The 24,064-nt window shown below is 41.9% G+C and overlaps 1 protein-coding gene across 16 annotated transcripts in view; it reads right to left on the reverse strand.

The window, feature by feature from the left end:
• Window positions 1-373: 373 nt before the first annotated feature.
• MEF2C (myocyte enhancer factor 2C) overlaps window positions 374-24,064 on the reverse strand; it is a 219,266-nt gene continuing 195,575 nt past the window's right edge. For 13 of the 16 annotated variants that reach the window (XM_061622165.1, XM_061622130.1, XM_061622058.1 and 10 more), the window contains 4 exons: window positions 14,300-14,472; window positions 9,611-9,740; window positions 8,403-8,538; window positions 374-791 (listed from right to left, as the gene is read on the reverse strand). In XM_061622165.1, the coding sequence (XP_061478149.1) occupies window positions 470-791; window positions 8,403-8,538; window positions 9,611-9,740; window positions 14,300-14,472 (761 nt within the window). In that variant the 3' untranslated portion in view covers window positions 374-469. Of the gene's footprint in view, window positions 792-4,941; window positions 5,063-8,402; window positions 8,539-9,610; window positions 9,741-14,299; window positions 14,473-24,064 lie in introns of those variants that run through there. The other 3 variants (XM_061622149.1, XM_061622139.1, XM_061622158.1) reach the window with 2 other exon arrangements.

The raw sequence follows: 24,064 nt of genomic DNA on the forward strand, positions 1-24,064 counted from the left end.
TGTACATTTTCTATATGTTGCATAACAGCTGCTTTCTCTCTCAGTAAAGATCTGCCACAATGGGCAAATGTTTCTTTTTTCTTTTTGTCTATTTACATGTAAATAACGTTGAACCTGCAACATGACACTATCTATTGTAACATACATTTTGCCAGGGAGCACAACAGTGAAAAGAAGTTAACCTTAAAACCTATTTTGTACAAGTGTTCTGTTGTACAACTCAAGTGCGAAGCTTATCTCAGCATTGCTGTTTTATCTTTAATATGGTATCACTGAGGCAATTTAAAAGTACTTTTACAAAACAGAGTACCTGACTTTCCCCCCCTCCCCACACAGCACATATAATGCATATCGACCCCCCCTCCCTCCCTCCCTCTTTCCCATTAAGGTATAGCACACACACACACACGCACACACACACACACACACACTGCAAGGAAAAAAAAACCCCTAATAGCTAATAATGTTATCATGTTGCCCATCCTTCAGAGAGCCGCATGCGCTTCACAGAGGGACTTTCCCTTTCGTCCGGCGAAGGTCTGGTGAGTCCAATGGGGGAGTGGAATTCGTTCCGATGATCCTCTCTGTCGCTTCCATCGTAGGAACTACTGCAGCTGCTCAAGCTGTCAACAGGGGATCTTCCCGCCTCGTGGCGCGTGTGCTGTGGGTATCTCGAGGGTGTGGTGGTACGGTCTCTAGGAGGAGAAACAGGTTCTGACTTGATGTTGAGGCTTTGAGTAGAAGGCAGGGAGAGATTTGTATTCTGAGATAAATGAGTGCTAGTGCAAGCTCTGTAGGAGGAAAGGAAACCCAGTTACAGACTGAGGAGGCAAAGCCCCCGGAAATGCACACGTAACACAAACACAACAGTGAAAAGAGTCAGACTGACACCAGTGCATGCCAGGAATAGGAAGGATATTCTTGACAGATATGGGGCACATCGGAACCAGAAGTGGCTTGCCTGGAGGGGAGGGGCCACAATGCCAGCTTCCTGGCAGTGGCAGGCAGGAGAGGGATGAGGTGGAGGGAGGTTGGGCCTGTGGGGCCCCACTGATGGGAATGCAGGATTGGCTCCACTAGTGGGTATGCACAACTCCAACCTCCCCACTTCCCCTCTTGGTAAGAGGCAGCAATATTGCTGCCGGGAAGCCCATGTTGTGGCTCTGCTCCACTGGGTGAGCTGCTTCTGATCAGAGCTAACATATCATCCAAAGCAGCCCTTGTGATTTGTTCCATGATGTCCTCAAGGATTTTGGCCAAGATTAAGTTCACGTCATATGTACCTGCATCAAATAATGGCGGTTGAGTTTTGCCGCATTCAAGCCACAATAACATTTTTTTATGACTCATGAGTGCATGTTGTGTGATATGTTGCTATTCAGTATCCTGGATGTGTTACTTCTGGGTATACATGAGTAATTTCCTCCCAAAGCAACAGCAGTAATAACAGCATGGTGAACAAACAACATTTTAAATTTTCTGGGCCATTCGATCTTGTGAATGCCCTGATGCATGCCAAAACTGCAACTCACTATGGCCACTTTAGAAAGAGGGCTGAGCCTGAAAGTGTAAATTAGAGAGGTCAAGACTCAGGCAACTCCCTGCTTGCACTTAAATGACCCCAACGATGGACACATATAGAATAGTTGTAGAACCAGCACTTTGTATTCTCTAGTGAACTCAAAAGGTGCATGTTAGACTGGATGTGGCAGGTCCAGATTTAAATCCCTGCTCAGCAAAGGTCTCAGGAAATCCATTGCTGGTTCAGATGTAACACTAAACTATGGTTTAATGTTACAAGAATGAGCAGCAGTGAACAGTGAGCCTTGGGCCTCCCCTCTCTTCCTCCAGCCTGGCTTGTTTTATTAAATTATAGTTTAGCGGAACCACAATTTGGAGGAGACATGAGGGGGAAGCATGAAGTCACAGCCTTGTCCATATGCCACTAAACATGATTCAGCATTGCTATTGAACACCCTAAAAAGCAATTTCACTTTTACTGTGCCGATGGCCCTAGCCTCATTCCTGCTTCAGAAACTAGATACTCATACACACATAATGGAGAGGGGAGGGGACCTTGCTATGGGAGAAAAGTTTGCTACTTTTAAACAAGATTAAAAATATAGGAGATATAGACTATTAGTGGAGGAAAGAGGGAACACGTGTTCAGTGAAAACGGCTCTTAAAAATAGGGATAATGATGGGGCATGACTGTGATATGAGGTTGCTTGGCACCCTCTCCCCTTTAAAAGAAAATAAGAATTTATGTGGATAATGCATTTATCCTTCACTTTACTATCTACCCTCTCTATGTATATATCTATATTGCTACCTTTTTAAAAAAATAAATAATTTAGAACAGCTGTAAAATTACTTGGACCCAGTGGCATCATGGGCAACAGCCAACAGGCTCTACAGCAGAAAACACATCTGTGGAATTAGTTCTTGCCCGCCTTTGCAGAAGAGGGGTCAGGTTCCCCCATTTCCAGCTTGAAGTGCACTGATGACTAGTTGACAAAACCAGTTGATTAGCGTCTGCTATGGGACCAGAAAAAACGTGTGTAGATATTGCTGTCAGCAATGGTACTAATTCTGTCACACCCACCACTTGACTTCTGAATAAAATCTCAACCTGACAAACCTTATAGAATTATTGTGAGAGTAAATGAGAAATAAGAATTCAAAAGCACTCATTTCAATTAAAGGGACTTGCGGTTGGCAGTTGCAGAATGCACAGGGCCACCCCTAAAGCCATTTGCTCTTTGAACATCTCAAATGAGTTCAGTGGAAATTATAAATGAAATATTGACTGTTGGAAATATTTTGATTTGATAGCTGTGCAAAATGTCTACATTAAAGTGGGACTTATTACTGCACGACTGCGTTCCCTGCAATCTAAGGGTGAAGACAGAGGGAATGTTCAGATTCCCTCCAACATGTTCGATAACCCATGAGATGGGGAAACAGAATTGCACCTATAAGTCACGAACCCCACAATGATGCCAATTGGTCATGCACCCTGACAGGCACACATGGCTTCTGGTGCCCTTTCCCAGGAACTCTGAATGCATTTGGCTAGCAAATGTGCCAGGGAGTGTCGCTTGCAGGCATGATGTCGCTCTATCCCTTACATGTTCACTGAATGTGTGAAAGTATTCATCTGAACAGCTCTAGAATTCTTCGTGATTTGAACACATATTCATGGCCTTCTGTGGCATTTTTTTCAGAACAAAAAAAACCTATGTTCAAATCATTTCTACTGTATTTAGAATATACATATGTCTCCATCCAAATATAAACTGGAAATATAGCAGCAGTGGGTATAATTTTAATAACTGGTTTACTCTGGGCACAGTATTTGAAGCAAAACATGATAATTCTTGCCCTCCTTGTTCCAGAAAGCAGCTGTATTATAAGTTAAGAAAGTAAGAAAGCTAAGCATTTTACTGCAAGTTCATTTTCCTTGTGTGTGCAGGGCAGAATAAGTAAAAGGAAGATGGCTAAAGGGTAAGTGAGAGGATAAACTAATAATGTGTTTTATTATAAAATAAAAAAAGACAGGCTGGTCCTTTGCTTGGAGTTGTTGTTTTGTGTGAAAGCACCACCTACTGGCAATATTTTTCTTTTATTCTATTTAATACATTCACCCTTTGTTATATCAATGTGACATTCTTAGGGACAGGCCACTGGCCATTTACACTGGTCAGTCCAAGTGAAATCCAGTTCTGGAATCAGACATCAAATTGAATTTTCAATGTAATCATATGTAAGTCGGGTGCAGGCTTGCTGAACCAGCACTTAGTGGCCTGGGTTAGGTGTCATGGTCTCAGTCCCATAAACCAAGGTTTATCGAATCAGGAACAGTGTACCCAGGGGTGGGGAACATTCAGCTTGCAGGCCTCATAAACCCCACCCCACGGACCTTGAAGGTTGATCTGCCAGGCTGTTTTTGAGGAACCATGCTGACCTCTCCCAGGCATGCCATTATGTATGATGTCAGTTCAAGTCACAGCTAAAGAAAGAAGAATTGGGAAGACACTTAGAGCGCATTATAGATTCTTTCTTTGCTTCTTGCAAAGGATCTTCTTCCTTTGCAGCTGAGGCTTGACTTCAAGTCAGTGCTAAAAAGAACACTCTTCTTTTGCGGCTGTGGCTTGAACTTCAATGACCTAATGTTAGCAGATGACTGCCAGGTGGGCAGGCCCCATTACCTGTCAAAGTAGCCTGTGGAGGGTTGTCCACTACTGGATCTGGCCTTCTGACCAGATCCATTTCTCCACCCCTGCATGTGCCAAAGTGCTCCCTCCTTGCACAGGTACCTTGGTGTCTGATCTGGGAAACTAGTTTAAGGGCTCCCAGCAGACAAAAAAGATATGAAATCAGGATCAAATCACTTAAACCACAATTTCCTGGTTCAGATATCATGGAAACCCATGGTTAAAGAAACCAAGGAATCTTCACTGAAGCCAGATGTACAAAGAGAGAAGGAGAGGACTGAGCAGGGAGCATGCAGGCATATGGCTCCTTCCCAATCCAACAAATCATGGTTTACCAGCTCAAGACAGTAATGTCTGAACCAGGCCAATGTTTAGTATGCACTAACAGCTATACTAGTTGCAATGTCATGACACTGGTTCTTACACTAGGATTGGGGCAGCATTACAGCTTCATCACAGCCAGACACAAGCATCCCAGATATTTTAGAATGAGAATGCTAGAATTTTGTATCCAAAATATCTTATAAAATGTCTAATAGAGATGAATGTTTTGGGGCAACAGGAATAGAGGAGAGTAGGGGGCATTTTCCACACAGAGTTGCTCCAATTGGCGAGTACATGTCTTTTTTCACATGTACACTTTACCACTCAATCTTTGCATTGGGTTGCTCCACTGAGAAGAATGGGAAAGCTATTACCTGCAGGGGACCTTCAGTTGTGCATAGGAACTTGCACATCTGCAAGCAGTCAGTCAGTCAGGGCACCCAGCTTCAATCCTCTACAATCTCAGTGCGACCTATCCCTGATCCAAGAGTGGAGGATTCTAGCCAATATCTATCCAAATTCTGCAAAAATGCAAAATTATGCTGTATCTCATATGGACACATTTATATTTGGAATGATGTAGTGATGCTTTTATCACTAATTGTCACAATGTTTAATAATGAATGGCTATTGTTAGGCAACAAAGAGAGAACTAAACGCTGCATCAGTAATTGCTTTCATCTGCCCTGTATTCAGCAGATTTTGTCAAAATTGGTGCAGTTATCTTCCCAAACAGAAAGGACAAGTATGTTGGCCCTACAGTTGCAATTCTGTGAGAAGTAAAAGGAAGTATAGAATTTCCTCTGATATTCATTGTTGGAACACCTGAAGCTGATAAACTAAGTCTGTCTTGTGAGTTTGCCCTATTGGACTCAGGGGGATTTACTTTTGAGTAAACATTCACAGAATTGGTCTGTGCCGTAGTTAAAAGTACTGTGCCGTCTAATGAGCCACTGAACATTACAATGTGTTTCTTGATGCTGTAAAATAGCTTTATGTAAATATCTTCAAATCTGTCATTGTCATCGTTTTAAAACACCAGACGTGTCCACTTACAATACACATGGGGGAAACACAAAAACGTGAGAATGAACTTATTTTCAGGATTTCCTGTTTATTAAATGTATACTGTTGCATACACCCATCAGACCAGAATTTAGGGTGGACAGAGTGGTTTTAATTAAGGCTCCATCTGCACCTACAAATTTGCATTGCTCCAAGAAACTATTTCTGTGTCAGTCCAATTTACTTTTTCATAGCGTTTCTGTTGTTACCCTATTTAGCCTAGATAGACTTGCTGGTTGCCTCTCCCTCACCCCCAAGTTTATCTAAGGGTACATTACATTACATTTATGAAAGACATTGCTTATTTTTAGAACAAAGGGATCTGTGCCAATTGGCATTTGTTGAATGCCTCTACTCCTTGAGTATATACAATACAAAAGCCTAATATTATTTGGTGGACTTGGTTTTTGTTGATTTCCAAAATATTTTTTTAATAATTCTTTGTTCCTAAGATGTTTAAACCAGCCTGCATACCAACTGGAATACCATGCCCAAAGGCTTAACAATATCACTAACCTTTCTTGTGGTCTGAAAAATCTGCTTTTAAATTCAGGGAAGTCTTACAAAGCAGTTTGTGGGTTCACTTGAGGTGCAGCTGACAGAAATATTTTCTGAAGGTTGTAACTAAAGTACTAGTTTCTGTCAAAGTTAAAATGATGAATAAAGAATAACCCAGAACGTATTTTCCAGGTAAAATTATGCCTGTTATTTTATGACTGCATTGGAACTTGATGATAGTGCATGGCATTTCTTTGAAGGCTTGCAGTTGGTTTAGCATTTAATTATTACCTTGCTTCCTCAACCAAACAGGCTTATTATTTCATATTATGGTAAGCTACTAAAAACAATTTGTTCACTGCTTTTAATGCTGCTTGGGATAGGCATTTTCTATTCCTACATCAAGCCTGCCCCATTATGGTATGTGGAAGTTCAGATCACATATTTTTATTCTCTTATGGTTGTGTGAATTTAGTAGCTTGTAGAAAGTTTCAAATGTTTGCAACAGATTTTATTACTTCCAATAAAGAACTCTCTTGCAATTGCCACTAGAGGGCAGGAATGAATGGCCTTTAACTGGAAAAGGAAAACTAGCCTTACTTGCTGGCAAACTCTTAAGCATACATTTTAGGTCATGTTCAAATAATGGAATTCCAAATAAATGAAATGTGCATGTACGATGGCCAGATAAACATATGGATTGCTATTTGGTCTAATTGTTAGGTCACTTGCCAACACACAGAGCATAGATATGTAGCAAACTGGTGTAGTAAAGTGTTAAAAGTCTGAATGGTGTGAAACCTTTAGTTAAAAAGTAGAAAAGTACAAATATTAGAATTCCAATTAGTGAAACAACTTTTATGTTAATACTCTAGGAAGATGCAAGATTGCATTTGAACTGCCTTACCCGAGTTCAGGTTTTGAATGTTTAAAGTATGACTATTAGACACAACTGAAATTAGGGGCAGATTAATAATTTTTGGGACAGCCAAAGAATACTGGAAACTGCCTTATACCAGGTCAAACTAACTACCCATCTATCCCAGTGTTATCTACCCTGATTAGCAGAGGATTTCAAGCATAGAAACCAGATCCTTTTTTAACTGGAGGTGCCGGGAATTAACCCTGTGGCCTTTTGAATGCAAAACAGGGACTCTGCCACTGAGCTACGGCCCCTTCCCCAACTCCAGCTCCTAATCCTCTGCAAATATAAAATAATAGAAACTGCTTGCACTGTGAGGTATCCTAGTATTCACGTCATGTCTCTCACATAAACTGTCTTTACTTTCATACAGTGGTCCAATGACAGAAAAGAGCGAGGGGAGGAAGGAGGGCATTCTTAATTGAGCAGGCTGTTGTGGCAGCCGGTGGAGCAAAAGGAAGACGTGTGTGAGTCAGGTAGGAAGAGAATGTCGTTTTTCTCCCAGACCAAGCTCAGGTGGGGCCAGTTGCTGCCACACCAAGGCAGTTCAGCTGGAAGAGACTGCCGGCCAAGAGTCAGCAGTGGCCAGGTAGACTGGGGACCCTGAACTGGACACTCCCCAGGTGTTTGGTGTGATGTGACCAAATCACATACATACTGAATTGCTGTATATCTATATGGATGTATGATGTATTTACTGACGTATTGTGGGCCTGCCTTTTATTATTAGATGTTAAGCCTGCCTCTCAAAGGAAAGGGACATTCTTACTAGTCGAGAGCCAGCAGAACTACTTTATTCGTAGAAACAGGGATATGCAAAGAAACTGGATGGTGCCAGGCCTCCCAGGCTTCTTAAAAAGGCCAGAAGTGGCTCATTGGGTGGGGCGGATCTATTACGCTGGCTTCCTGCCAGGCAGGTCACTGCTGTTTGCCAGGAGGGAGAGGGGAAGGGGAGAGGCGGCAGAGAGGTCAGTCAGGTGCAAACGCACCAGCAGGAGCACTGGATTGCCATGCAGACCTCTCTGCTTCCTTATCTCTCTCCCTCCTGTGAAGCAATGGCAACTCACCTGCCAGGAAGCAAACATGGGAGCTTTGCTCCACCAGTGAGCTGCTTCTGATAAGGGCAAAGAGGATTCTGTCATGCTGCCAAGGCTGTGGCCTCTGACACCTACACATGCCGCACCTCCAGCATCAGCTTGCAGATGGGAGAACACGGAACCAATTTTCTGATGCCTCCTGGAGTCAGGCTAGGTGTCTTTCATTGCTAATTTACCCCTGATGGGACTGGGCTTTGGGAAGTAGTCATTCTTCTTGTATTCAGGCCACCACTATGCAATATTTAGTGGTGCACAACACTTGCTGGCATAGAAACTTACCCCAGCTGACTTAGGGCAGATGGTGGCATGTTATGTAGATGCTGTTGTTGCCAGCCAGTTACTGAACCCAGATGGAGAGCACTGGCTGTGTTAAACCCGGACAGCGATGACAAATCTGCGCTGCTTAGGGAGTATTCTACATGCAAGAACAGAAAAACGCAAAGAAGAAAACTGTTACACACTTACAAATATAATCATTTCCTCTTTCAGTTAACAAGACATTGCACCTTCACTATTCCTATGGAATTAAAGTGTATTCCCTGCCCAGTAAAAGCTGTAGTTCAGATTGTTATCTTGGGGAACAAATGCTAGAGGAATCAGATTCTCTGGCTCCTGGAGGATACTCAAAGCAAGAAACTTCTCAAGGTTTTTTTTTTGCACATATTTGCCACCATCGCACACAAATTAATTTTGAAATGGGAGTCAACAATCTATTCACTCCAGCATCATCTTAATGAGTAAGGCTCAAAGTGAATGGGGCTTATTGAGGATTACTGTGAACTATAAACAAAGTGAGAGAAATGGTAGCTTCTGGGCTCATGGGACTCTTGAAACAAGACCCTTGAACTTTGAGGCTGGGACCTTGTCAAGTGAGCTCCCACAGAGTGCGTATGAGCAAGTCTTCAGGTACAGAAGGGGACAGGAGTCTACAGTATCAGCTCTTCCAGTCTGGTATGAATTCTAGAAGCCTGGTCTTCAGTTTAGCCATGATGTGAAAATTGATGCAATGTGGGGGTGCAAAACTGGTACAGTGTGGAGTGTGCAGCTTTGATATACAGTGAAGGATACTGCAAAGGGCACATAGCATTGTCTTCTTGAAAACCTCTAGCACTGGATAAGTTATGTCTAGTGTATGATGGTGGCCAGCAGTAACAAGCTTCTACAAAACCAAGTACCCTGTAGAGCAAATTTTGATGCTGTAAAATGCGAGTGCCTCCTCAGTTCCCAAGAGTAAAGTAGTGACACTTCAGCCACTTAAAGGTAATTTCTTACTGTGATGAGCAATAAAAATACATCTCTTCCTACAATTCAGGATACAATTTATTTATTCCACTTCAAGTATTTATAAGCTGCTTTTCTGCCAGAATGGCACTCCTAGAAGTAGTGTACAAGAAGACATTTCAGTAGTCCTGAGCTATTGAACATGTCGGTATCTGGCTTTTCTCCCCCCGTAATCTATTTTGCTTGCATCTTATGCGGACACTCACCGGTACCATATGTTGTTGAAATGGCTGATGGGTATCCTCCCATCCCTTGCCCTGGCAAAGTAGGAGTTGCCACGGAAACCACTGGGGTAGCCAATGACTGAGCAGACTGAGAGTTATTTATCCTCTGATTCTTTTAAAGTAAGTAAAATAAACATATTAATGGTGAGGTGGAAAACAGTTGAAATGAACTATATTTAGGGGTTGGATTTGTTAACATGATATACAATTGCCTGTAGATTTCACAAAATTAATCATTTATCATTTGGCTTTTATAAACTCTGCCAATCCTTATGATTTACAATCTTTCAAGAGACCAGTTGTCACCATAGTAACCCATTACATCAGAATCTCCTAGGAAACCAAACTGGTAACACATTAAGATTCCCCCCCCAACTCTCTGGTAAGCAAACAGGCTATGAGGATAACTAATAATATGTAACTTGTATTGTTTAGGTTTTTTAAAAATTTGATTGCAAAATATTATTAAAATGATCATAGTCTTTCATCCCAGTTCAGCTTTAATCCTGCTTTAAAAAGGTAGCTACATATGATTAATTGTTCTACAATGTAGACGAGGATGAGCATTCAGTGCACACTTGATTGAAAGCAGTGCAGTGCAGATAGATTGCACATACACATGGATGCACATCCAAGGAAAACCCCAAGTTCCTGGTCCAGCAAACACAGATCTCTTTTAGGGTGGTTATAGTTGAAAATAAGCAAGCCATACTATATGAACCTGCATGTTCACTTTTCACCAGCAGATGGTGCTGTGACCACTTCATTCTCACCAATGGTAAGAGTTACTTGAAGGATATTAAAATCTTTTTTAAAAAAGTGTTTTCTATATTTTCTTGATTATGGATACTAACATGCAAAAATTAAGACTGGGGTAGTTAAACATATAGAACATTCAGTATAAATAGAAGAAAGTTGGGGAAATTATAAGATGAAATCACTACAAGTACAATACAGTACAGCATAAACTTTCTAAACAGCTTTTAACAGGAAGAGGATTCATAAATACTCTTTTAACATATCCCAATCCTTGAATTATAGGATCTAACTGCAAGTAACATGACATTTTTTTAAAAATATGAGAAAACATTTCATGGTGAAGAAGCTTTCAGTATTTCAACGACTAACTCAGTGGGGGAAGGCAAATGAATTGTTTTTGCGAGACTATAACAAGTATCATTCTCACTTACCAAAAGCAGATCAACATCCTCAGACTGATAGCATAAGAAAGGAGGGTGAATAATTAGCAGAAGCAGATATCCTAAAGTGTGCAATTTTTCTATTGTACAAGGCATAGATCCATTTCAAAGCACAGCAGGGTTGACACTCTCACCTAAGATAGTTACTCCAGAGTAATCTCACTATAGTAAGCTGAGATGCTGCAGATAAATGATTTGAAGCCCACAGGGCGATTCATTTTTGAATAACGCGTCACATTTAGCACCTTCTATTTTCCTAAGCAGACATTTGCCTCAAAGGTGAAGACAAATCTAACCATATTCAGTCCAAGTGCTTTGCCTGGTTTTCAGAGACCCTACCAGTCAGATAATCCCTTGAAAATGTCCCCAAGACAAATCATTTGATGGAGATGTTGTGTCACTGCCTTAGTCTACTGAAGAGCAGCGCCATGAGAGATTGCTTTTAGCATATTGCTTCAAGAGTGGAGTAGTGCATTTATGGGGTTTTAGCTTGAATACCAAAGTTGATTTATAATGCATCATGCTAGCAGGTAACATGATAGTCAGTGTGGTGTAGTGGTTAAGGTATTGGACTATGACCTGGGAGACCAGGGTTCGAATCCCCACATAGCCATGAAGCTCACTGGGTGACCTTGGGCCAGTCATTTCCTCTCAGCCTCAGAGGAAGGCAATGGTAAACACCCTCTGAATACTGCTTACTCTGAAAACCCTATTCATAGGGTTGCCACAAGTTGGAATCAACTTGAAGGCAGTCCATTTCCATTTTCAGCAGCTAACATAGAACTGTTTATATTGCTTGCCATTTTGCATAATGGAAATATGCAACTTCAATTACATTTGCCATCGGATTCTTTTTTTTTTTTAAATCAACCCTACTTTTAAACAGTACATTTCTCATGAAAGATGCATCTTCAGCTACATTAATTCATACAGAACTAGAAGACACTAGTGTTGTCTCACACACTTTTGATGGCCTGACAGTACCTTACTGTATTTAACATAAGCTGGCAACACCGAAATAACAATGGTTGCCCCATTAAAAATTATAAAAAAGGATTTTCCCCATCAAAGAACACTTGCTGTTGCTGATTTTTGAAAAACATGGCCCTGGTTCCAGAGTGGCTGATTTAAACCTTCACTTTTTAAAAACATTATTTCTTGATGCTGCTCAATGACAAAAGAACTGGCAATTGCTCTTTTGCAATCTTAAATCGAATCTTTGGGGAGAAGCGAAGAAATTCCTATTTAGAAACTAATAACGGAAACTAGGAAACAGAAGACATTCAGCTGTTTGGAATGTATCTGAAAAAAGTTTTTATGGGGAGAGTGGGCAGTACACACGACAATAAAAATAGATTAAAAAATGAAACTGTTTTAACAGTGATCCATATATTTATTTAATTCAAAACTGTTGTTAGTTGCATTTTAAATTGATGTGACCTGCTCTGGGGCCTTAGATTGGCTGCTGCTGCTATTATTATTAATAATAATAAGAAGAATAAGAACAACAAATTTGTTTATGACATTTATACCTCACCCTTTAGCTGAAAAGGCTCTTAGAGTTGCTTACAAAGGGAATTTTCTGGACATACATCCCACTATGTTTAATTGGGCGAGTAAATGTTTTCAGGACTGCACGCTTAGTACATGTACATGCATTTGCTCACATTCATCCTGTGTTGTCTTTTCCTTTCTCTCCCTTCTAGTTACTTAACTTATAAATAAGAAGATTCAGACTAATGCTCTCTTTCCATATGGTCCATCTATTCTTCTTTGTGTGGAATTCAAGAGTGAACAAATTGCAATCTTACAATGCCTGTAGAAGTAAGCCCCACCCAGTTCAATGAGGCTTACTCCCAACTAAGTGCGGATAGGATATCAGACTCAGTGTGGATTCTTGCTCGGGAACCAATAAAGGTTTGCCCTTCTTCCAGTAACAAGTTGAGATTTTATGTAAGATGTAGAGGAAGATCCTTAGAGAAGGAGTAGCAGTCAGCAAATTAATCAAATTCAGTGTCCACAGGTTTTTGGCATAATTTTTGCTAAGCTGCACCTGCTGATGACTATTGGATCCCTATCTGTCGGATACCGCTTAGTCACAAAAAGTAGGGAGAGGCACAGAAAATCCTTAAAAGGAATGGGTCATTGATCAATTGTAGAGCATCTGCTTTGCATGCAGGTTACAGGTTCAGTCTCTAGCCTTTCCATGTCTGAAACCCTAGAGAGCTGCTGCCAGTCAGAGTTTACAAAACTGAGCTGTATGGACCAACAGTCTGATTCGATAACAGGCAATTACCTATGTTCCTACTTAGTAGCTCTGAGCATGTAAGAGGGTATACTCTTTCCAGGCCTGCTCTTGCAGTACCAGACCATGGTTTGATGTTATATCTGATCCAACCTTGTGTTTTAAGGTCTATGAAGCACAATATGGTAAAAAACTTTGTTTCTTCTTTTTCATTTTAAATGTGGGGATGTGTGCCTTTCACACCACATCTGCATGTTCATTTTCTTGAACAGCCACTGCAGTATCAAAGACACTAGCAGAGTGATGGGCTTTTAGGGATGCCAAACAGCTCTCTGATGGAGAGCCACGGGCTTTATATCTACCAGGGCTCATTCATGTTAAGGTAGAAACACATTCTTGATCTTAGGCTATATGCACATTAGTTGTTTCAAAAGCAGCCAGATCGCTTTCTCTGATTGCATTTTCAAATGACTCTGCCCACAGCTGGAACATCTTCCTTTCCCCACTGCTGATTAAGACTACCCAGAGCAAATTGTGGGGCCAATCACCATATCTGCTTGAGCCTACAGCAAAGTGTTTTCATTGGGCACACCTGGAATGGCAACGGGGTTGATGGCCAATCAATTTTGAAGACTGTGTGAAGTTGACATCAAGGTAAAACGTGCTCAAGATGCAACTTCCAAGGTTTTGGAGTAAAAGGGAAGGAGGTTGACTAGCGTTGTGTGCCCCCACATTCATAAATCAGAAGTGAAGACACACTGAAGCCAGCAAAACTGCAAGTGTGTCTCTATGCTTAGAAAGTGGTAGAGAAAACAAATACATTAAAACGTGTGTGAGAGAGAGAGACAGAGAGAGAGAGAGAGAGAGAGAGACAGAGAGAGAGAGAATATGAACCTACTGCTACTACAAATCCCATTCAACAGACCCATCAGACTTCATGTAGCTGGACTTTGATTTAGTATGTGTTCAGAGAAGTGATAACTAATTTGATTAAGAAACAATATAACTCTGAAGCTCAGTTCAGATTTTTTACATTAGATTATTTACATTTTAATTAAATCTGATTTTTAATTTTTTCTTTCATCTCAGTTTACACACAAGGAGGCTTGGCCAACACCTTTCTTAAGCAAGGGAGCCTCACGATGGATAAATCAGACAAGCCCTTGTGTTTGACCACCCATGGCCTTACTATTTGCATCTTGAAGGGGAAGGAAGAAAATGCATTACCACGGATGGCATTGTGTTCTTGCTGCCTGGTGGAATCAGGACTCGGAGATCTGGTTTACGGTTGTTCATTCCCAAGTTCATGGGAGGAGGAGACTTTGCTTGCATATTCTTGTTCAAGTTGCCAGGTGAGACCAGCAGACCTGGTGAGTTTCGTGGGTTGCCATACCCATTCCCTGTGGAATTTTGAAGAGAGTAAAACAAAACATCAAGGAGAGACAGAGAATGAAATATGCCTCTTAGGTGTGTAGATTGACACTTGAATTTATTTAACACAATATGCACTCAGAAATATTGTAATTGCCCACAGGGTGTATGTTTTGATTGTTGCAAAGGCCCTAGAGGGAAAGGTTGCTTTCCCATGAAGCAATGTGGGGTATCCCATTAAGGGCAGCAGAGTGGGAGACCCACAGTGCACAATTCACCAGGAAGTTCTTCTGCACAACCCTCTTTGAAAGCAACAGGAGCCACACAATGTCCTGAGAATGCTCTTGCACAGGTCCCATTTATTCCACTAATCATGCACAAGAGAACTTCCTGGTGAATTGTGTCCCATGTTAATTAACGGGAGGAGGGAGTATAATTTGGATTTTACACCTCAGGTCGGAGCTACACAAAACACCTGGACTATGAGAGTACAAATCACACGGAGGACATGAACTGCATATGTATGATCTGAAATGTTAGATAATGGAAATGCTGTCTTTGTCTATGAAATTGTGGCCTAGGCAACAGGTGGAACAATGGACCTGAAGTGATTATTCCTAACCAACAGTCTGTACTTCAATAACACACTGACAGAAAAAACAGATGGTCCTATGTTACCATTATGCTGTGAAGCAACTATGTAAATAGAATCACTAAAATACATAGTAGCCAGTACTGATCAGTTGCTAAATATATTCCATAACAAGTGGACCTGCAAAAAAATGTTGCAGTGTGGCATGTTTCCCGACCATCCTTTTCTAAGATACTCCCCACCCACAACAGACACTCAACATTCTGTGACCACTAAGCATGCTCAGAGCTGTTTCTGGGGTTCCCCCATAAAATTTCATTTTGTCTTCCTATACGCTTTGGGTTCTCCAAAGCCTGTTGAGATCTATCTCTTGTGCTTGGATGGTTTTGTTTTAGCTACATAAGGATTGCCACTTAGAATATGAATTAACTACAGGTAAATAGGATTATATGCTCATCTCCCCTTGACCATACGCTATTGCAAATTCAGAGTAATTACCTCCTTCCACACCCCAACTCTCCATCTATCTACATTTAAGTGGCTTGGTCTTCCTGCCTCCCCCCAACATATGCTACTAACAACTCATCCTTTCATGCCTCTTCCAAGGCCACAGGGGTATTTTATCACAACCAATTTATTTCTGTAGCACCATTAATACATGAGATGGTATTCAGTGCTACTTCTACTCAGAAGTTAATAGACACAACTAACGTAGGGTTCATTATTTTCAGTAGGTCGACTCTGAATAGGACTTGATTGAATACAATCCATGGTGCTTTGTTGAGTAACATGAGGAAGAAAGGACTGGCTCCATCTAAACTTCTACACTGGGGGAAACAATAAGAGAAAGTGTGAAGGGGAAGGTCTACAACAGTGGTTCCTAATCTGGGGACCGTGACCTCCAGGGGGGCCATGAAGTAATCCAGAGGGAGCCGTGAACAGTAAAGAAATGAATTATTATTATTAGTATTATTATTTTAAAAAAAGTCTTCACTACTTGGACACTGTCTGCTCCCCACTGCTGCTGCCGACAACACCTCCCCCTTGCTCCAAATGAGAGGGAAGGACTCTGCTGAAGCGCCAGAGCGCTTTTCAGGTGTGCTGAGCGCAGGCATCAGGGGTGTAGTTGTCCAGGGTCTCAGGGAGACTTAGACCCTTTACTTTTTGGGGAGCAGAGTCCCAATGTCTCCAACATCCTATGAGCTAATTATCATGAAAGTGGAGTGTGATGGCCACTGAGGAGAGTTTTCTAACATGCTTCTTTGTCCTTTCCTGCTGATTAGAGCCAATCAGAATGAAAGGAGTTGAGTTAGCCACTGAGAAGACTCTTCCCTTTCATGTTTATGGGCTCATAAGAGCATATGTTGTTGTGGGAGACAGTGGTAACAAGGATCTCATTCTCAACACAGCAGCAAAAATAAATAATAAAAGAAAAAGGATGAGAACGGGTATGGCTGTGGCTATCATGAAGGGACCCTGCACTTCTGAATTTGCCACTACGTGACTGGCAGGCATATGCCTATACTACACATGGCAGATGTCAAAGGAGGCCGAGGGAGATACTACCAGGGAGAAGAGGGGATACAATCCCGACTCCTGTCTCCTTGCACTGCCGCTGCTGACGGTGCTCTTACTCAGAATGAGAACAAGGGCTTTTTGTGAAGCAAAAAGAAGCAAGGCTACAAGGAAAGGCTGTTTTCCCCCTTCTTTCCTGACAGCCAGCCTGCCTGCCTTTCCTGACTCCTGATTCACTACCATCTCCTTTTAAAAATTATTCTTATTTGCAAGGCCACCCAGATCTCGCCTTCTGCCCAGACGGAACCAAGGAGCAGTGAGGAAGCTCAGGATTTGCTTGCCCCCATCTCTGAGACTAAGTGTGTGTGTGCCAGCATCCCCCCTTTATTCCACCTACATTCCGCACCCCCAACCTCTCTCTCCAAGATGCTGCGGCAATTGAGGTCTTCCCCCCCATGAACAAATGCATGCACACCTGCAGATGCTTACAGGAGAGGCAGGTGTGTTTGTGTGCGTGCATGCACTGATCTGTCTTCTGCTCCACTCTCATTCCCCAAGTGCATGCGAACCAAGTCATCAGTTCTGATGATCATCCCAAGGCCGAAAAGCACTAACTCCCCTCCTCAATCTACCCACCCTTTTGTCTTCACAATCTAGCATCCCCACCACTACCACATGGCTGCTTCTTGATGATGATGACTATGGTTTTTTAAAAAGCTCAGCAGGTTTGCTGAGGCTGGGGTCCACATACTGCAGCTGAAATGTATTTATGAATTTAATCATTATTGAATTTATATCCCACCTTTCCTCCAAGTTGCTCAAGGTTGTGCACATGGTTCCCCATCCATTCCATTTTATCCTTACACCGACCCTGTGAGATAGGTCAGGCTGAGAGACTGTGTACGGCCCAAGGTCACATAGTGCGCTTCATGGCTGGGTGGGGATTTGAACCTGGATCTTAGCCCAACACTGTAAACCACTGGGGTTGGGAGACAGGACCATACATCTTCAGACTGTTGGGGGGGGAGGGGGATCCCAATTTGACTGGACCATTGCATAAAGAAAAGAAACCAACACCTCTCAGCCTGCAGGGAGCTTTCTATGGAAAGGGATATTTGGCGATGTGATTTGCCACGCACCATTTTGTCAATTATAAGAGACTAAAATTATATTAGAGTGTGTGTGTGTGGGGGGGGGGGTCATGAAATTTTTTGAGCTTACAAAGGGGGTCCCATATTCATAAAGGTTGGGAACCACTGGTCTACACCATCTGAATAGTTTTCTCTACCAGTCTTGATCAGGCCTCTCTCAAGGGCCTTTTCTCCCTTCACAGGTGCAATGGAAAAGAGGCTTGCTTGCACGGCGCCAGCCTCACTACTGCCTCCCATTCCCAGTAAGCAGCACTGACACAGCCGACTGGAGGTCAGGGAGCAGCAGTGCCCCATCATGTGGCCACTACCACATGTAGGGTAGCCATAGGCCTTTACAGAAGACACTTTACAGAAGACACTCCTCTATTTGAAGGGCTGTTAAAGGACAGTTTTCTGTCTGAAGGGCTGTCTGATCCAGTCCAGTGTAAAAGGGAAAGTGGGAGCCTTGAAGCTGCCCATGAAAAGTTAGTACCTGGATAGCAGACTGAGCAACCATGCAGGTCATAGCCTACAGTGGTATTGTACTGTAATTTAAATTACAGAAATCACATCTAAAATTTGCATCTAATTTACATATAGATTAGCACATGCAAATCTCTGTTCTCCTTTGTCTTCTTTTTTTTGGTGGTGCATAAGCAGCCATTGTGGCTACAGGAATGCAAGATAAGGGTTCCCGTGCTATGGTATAAACAAAGAGCATGTACTCCAGGTAACAGCCCTTCAGGGGCTGGCAAATAGCCAGAAATGTGGTATTAATGCCATGCCTGGTCTTACCTCTTCCGGTTCAGAGCCGGCCCTACCATTAAGCAGAATGAGACAAAACAATTTACAGTTGTATTTATACTTCCAGAAAGGGGAGCGGGGAAGCACCTGGGTTTTTTCCCCCCACTCAGGTGCTGCCGTAAGTACATGGGTACTATGGGCCATGAGCCAGATTTCATGGAGCTCCCTCCTTCAATCAAGTTTTCTGTTTTAAAGATGAATTTTAATTGACTTTATCCACTGATTATTTTTTGTAAATTTATTATACACCATTTAGAACCTTCACTTGTTAAGTGGTATATAAATAGCTGAAACAAATAAATGACCAGGTGGGGTGTATGGACCATTTGCTGCTCCACATTAGGCCAGCCCTAATTTTTGCCCAGTGTAGAGAGGTAGGAAGTCAAATTATTTCATTTTATTTATTAAATTTCTACCCCACTCTTCCTCCTAAAGGGCAGCAAACAACAAAACAGCAAAACCACACATTTGTTAAAAAAAATAGAAATAAAATATAAACATTTTAAAATATCCGAAAACATTTTTTAAAAGTAGTGGCATTCTGTGTAGGGAAAAGGTGCTGCTGATTCTTGAGGGAGGAAGGAGGTGCTATGAAAGAGAGGAAGTGGGGAAAGATTGGGATAGCCTACAGCCTGGATACTCCTCCAACAGAGCCCAACACCTTATATCAAAGCCCTGCCACAACATATTACTTGGGAAGCATTTCTTACCACTTCACCAGGGAGCCCTGGATTCAAATCCCCAGTCAGCCATAAAGCTCACTGGGTAACCTTGGGCCAGTCACTCACTGACCCTGACCTATCTCACAGCACTGATTATTTATTTATTTATTTATTTGAGTTATATCCCGCCCTTCCTCCTAGTAGGAGCCCAGGGCGGCAGATGAAAAGACTGATGTAAAAGGGGTAGATGCAGACGTAGACAGAGATTTGGATGGGCCCACATGCCCTGCTGTGACCTCTCAGGAGGACGGGAGGATACATATGCAATTAATCTCACATTACTATTCAATCTTTTCCCCTGTAATCACATTATAGATATAGATTATAGGCAGCATACACAAAGCACACACATTCCCCTCCCCGAATCCTGGGCACTGTAGTTTACCTCTCAGGCAGCTGCAATTTCCAGCACCTTTAACAAACTACAGTCCCATTTGATGTGCTTAGGTAGACAGATAATGTGTGTGTGATATATAGAAAGGCAAAACTTTTTAAAGCATCCTAACAGGTATTCTGGTGCCCTTGGGACGAATTTTGGTTGCCTGAGGCAACCAGGTGATTGGATTTTGCACGCTTGTCATACAGTATTGAACACTGAACTGAATACAACTGAGTGTGTGTTACTTAGAAGAAAGACGCTAACCTCAGACAATATCACAGAGAGAGTGGAGGTGGGGAGGAAGAAAGAGAAAGAACAAAAGAAAACCCTCTTGGATTGGGCTGTTTTCATGGACAAATACAAGAGGATTCTGCCTGACTCACTTTTTTCCACTTCAGGGTTTTTTTGTTTTGAAACAAAGGAAAGTGCAGCAAGGCTATAATTTCCAGAAAGAAAAGGGGGGGGAGGAAAAAAAACACTGGAGGAGGACTAGGAAGACTCTTAAATGCTTCTCCCTCTCTCTCAGTCCCCTCCTCCACCTTCACAGCTCGATCCTGAATGCTGATTGCCGCAGGAGGAGTTGGCTGTGCGATTTTGAAAATACCCCTCTATCTCATCTCTGCTGTCTTTTGCTTTAAAGGCTTTACATCCTGACATTCAAGCATCTCCGTATTGTGTTAATTTGGTGCTTTCAGAAGCAGCAGCAGCAGCTTCTCCTCTGCAACTGCAGTAATAACAATGATAATGCTGGCACAGCACTGCAATTAGCACCTTCTCCTGAGCGCCCAAAAGCTGGATCCTCCTTCTCGTCCATGAACGCCACTCAGAAAAAGGAAATGCCTATTAGAAGAAGAAGAAGAAAGCCCCAGAACATATTTACTCCAGTGGTGGCTTCCCAACTCTCTTACATGGGGCTTATACTCACATTTCATTTCCTCCCAGTGATTGCTCTACCAAAAGGCACCTGCTCTGCTGTCATCTAGATAGCTGTAAGCCTCAAATCAAAGAGCACATTTTCAACGCCATTGAAATAGTTAACCTTTAATCACCCTGTTATTCAGAAAACTCTAGCAGAACATGGAATTGCGCAATACCAATAGAATTATTTGCAATATACAAGTCTAAAAAGGTGTGTAGTAACATGACATCAACAATGTATGCTGAAGTCTCTCTCTCTCTCTCTCTCTCTCTCACACACACACTCACACACACACACACACACACACACACACACACACACACACACACACACACACACACACACACACACACACACCACACAGAGTGATCAAGCATATATGGAGAAACAGGCTTATTTCTTACCAATAGTAAGCTAATTAATACTCTAAGGCAGGGGTGGCTACCCTGTGGCCCTCCAGATGTTATTGAGCTCCCATCACCCCTGACCATTGGGCACCCTGGATGGGGCTCATGGGAGTTGAAGTCCAACAACATCTGGAGTGCCATGGGTGAGCCACCCGTTCTACAGCTGCAATCTGAATCCCACTTCAATATAGTAGGACTTCTAAAAAAACATGGGCAGAATTGCACTGCAAATTAACGCTTCTAGATATCTAGATAACAGTGTTCGTGTTGCTGTGCCCAACAACACTGAAGGAAAACTATACCAAAATTATTTATGAAACACTTAAAAGCTATAAAGTCAGAGTCAATGCTCTGGGAAGTTCTGCCCTTGTACAACATATATTGTCCATAATTATCCATAAATAATTCTGTTGGCATTTCATTTCAACGTATCATGCAGAGGAAAACGACCTGGTGGATTGTGCCCTTACAGTGCAACCCTAACCATGTCTATTCAGAAGTACTGAGTTCAGTGGGGCTTACCCCCAGTGAAATGGGTTAGGATTGCAGCCTTAATTTCTGAAATTATTTCTGTATTTTAATAAAGTGATGTCCTAATAGTTTGAATTTCTGATCAGCATTATTGGTGATTGAGATAAATGTAAAAAGAGAGGAAGGAGTAATCAAATGTAGGCATGCTTTACAAAGAAACCAAACAGTTGTTTCTGGGGAAAAAAACTTTTTGAAATGTGATTCAAATAATTAACCAAATTGAAAATGGTTTTTGGATTTTTTTTATTTTTTAGGAAAGAACTAAAGGTATATTTAAGGAATTTGAGAAAGTGATATAAAGAAGAAATGAAGTAAGGCTTGGTTTGACATGGATTTGCATAAAGGGACTATTTTGTTCTGTGAGACGAAAACCATGTTGTTTTATTTTACATGATTAACAGTAGTTCAATGTGTGAATGTGGAGCTCTTGCACACACACTACATGCAATGCAAAAATACTATGAAAAGTATGTATATGTATCTATCTGTGTGTCTGTCTATATCCTACAGCAGTCTGAATTTTTCTATTTGTTATTTTAAGGAAGGGAAATGGGGCGGGGGGAAACAGAGAGAATATTTTCTACAAATGATTTACATCAAATCAAAGCAATTTATTTGATACAAAAACTAAACACCAGGAATGCTTTCCCATCATTTAGAGACAGTGCCACTTAGAAACACCAATCACGTAACTCTTTATGTATTTACCTACTAATGTAAAATATTTTGAAACGTGATGACATTTCCTGCATTTGTATTTTTAGAACATCAAATTATTTTAAAGAGTGACTGCAATCTTCTCCTTACCAGCGGATTTCTGCTGTTCTTGGCACATTGTGCCAGCTAGCAATTTGGAGCCATATAATGACTGTTTCTTCTTCCAGCCACCAAATTGTTATGCTTTTGGCAGAATATGGGTCCTGGAATGTAAGGCTGTGGACTCTAAACCAATGATATACAAACCCGTCATTTGAAAATCAATGATGAATACATGCATGTGGCCTGCAGCTAAGGAGAGCCTGCATTTAATCTGGATGCTTAAACCGCATCCTCCTCTGTACACTGAAAGCTTTGGACTCTACTGAGGCACCTTTAGTAAAATGCATTGAAGGAGGAGGTCTCGGTTAAATTCAGATGCAAAACAACTTGGGGAAAACCCAGCAGTAACAAAATTGGAACAGCCCTTCTAATATAGAGATCAAACCCTTTCTTTAGCCTGTACTTTTAAAATTACACTTTGCCTGGACGGTTATCAATTTAAATGTGAGTGTGTCCAGAATGTTACGTTCCACAAGCCACTAGAAAGCACAAAAATTATATGCCCTGTACGAATGAATTTCCTGATTATAAATTAGGAGAAAATGAAGACCAGATGAGATCTAGGCTGAGTTTGCGTTACATTTTTATTTGATGAAAAAGCTGTACAATTGCTGAAATAGAATATATATTCAATGTTGTGGGTATCACTTGCACTGCATAATGACAATAAAAACAGTGAAAACACACACCTGAAAAGGGCATATGTCAGAAGGTGTAAATTTATAGTCCTTCTCAGCCAAGGTGCTTCAACAGCAAACTATTTCTTTCCCCAGACCCTTAACAAGAACTTGCTTTTCGATTTATTGATTTTATTGAGTAAATTGTGTTTACAGATAGCTTATTTCTTGCTGAGTGTAGCATGGGAGCAAATATCCACTTTCTTCCCCAATTCCCTAGGTGTCCTTTGTAGGAACGAAAGGCACTGCCGAGGGAGAAATGGAATGGAATGTGTTACTTTTTCTTATTGTCAGTGCTTCTGCTCTCCTCATTTGGGGGAAAAACAGGGCTTTCAAAAGGATTTTTTTGTTAAATAAATGAGCATAATGAACTTTGTCGACAGGACACCACTCCTCAGTTTTCCCGAGAAGCCTAACTTTAATTTTTTAAAAAATATAATTTATTTTAAAAGCTTCTCTACCACCAGGTGTACAATATACGTAATAAATAACTTATTTTGTAAGGCAGGGCAGGGGTGAAGATCCTTTTTTCAGCCTGAGGGCCACATTCCTTCCTAAGCAACCTTCCAGGGTCCACATACCAGTAGTGGGCAAGGCCAGAAGCAAAGAAGCGGTTGAAGCAAAGGATACAACTCTTGCCTTTGTAGAGCAGGCTATATTCAACCATGCAGAAGACAGAGGTTTCCACACACACCTCTCTCCATCCAGGCAAGTAAGAGGTGTTAACATAGTTCAGGGATGTATTCCAGCCATGGTGGAGGTGGAAGGGGTACAACAGGGCCAATGAGGCATGTGGAGAATACTGAGGGGCAGATAGAGGGGTCTGGAGACCCACATTTTGCCTCCCAGGCCTGAGGTAGGGGGATGAGGAGGAACTCGCAGCAACCTTGGAATCTGACTCATAGTATGCAGGGGAGAGAGTATTTCCTACTTACAGGGCCAGCTCCAAAGAGTGGCCAGGTGAGGTTTTGGCTGAGGGCCCCTGGGGTACAGGGACCCCTCTGCTCCCCTTCCATGATTCACTGCCACGGATTGCATGGTGAGAGCTTCGGAGCCCCCGCCATTCCCTCGCTCAACCTACCTTTCTCGGCTATATTGTGCGGCTGTGTGCGTAGCGCTGTTCTTA

Source organism: Rhineura floridana, chromosome 1 (assembly GCF_030035675.1).
Source record: "Rhineura floridana isolate rRhiFlo1 chromosome 1, rRhiFlo1.hap2, whole genome shotgun sequence".
In the NCBI taxonomy this organism is placed as follows: Eukaryota; Metazoa; Chordata; class Lepidosauria; order Squamata; family Rhineuridae; genus Rhineura; species Rhineura floridana.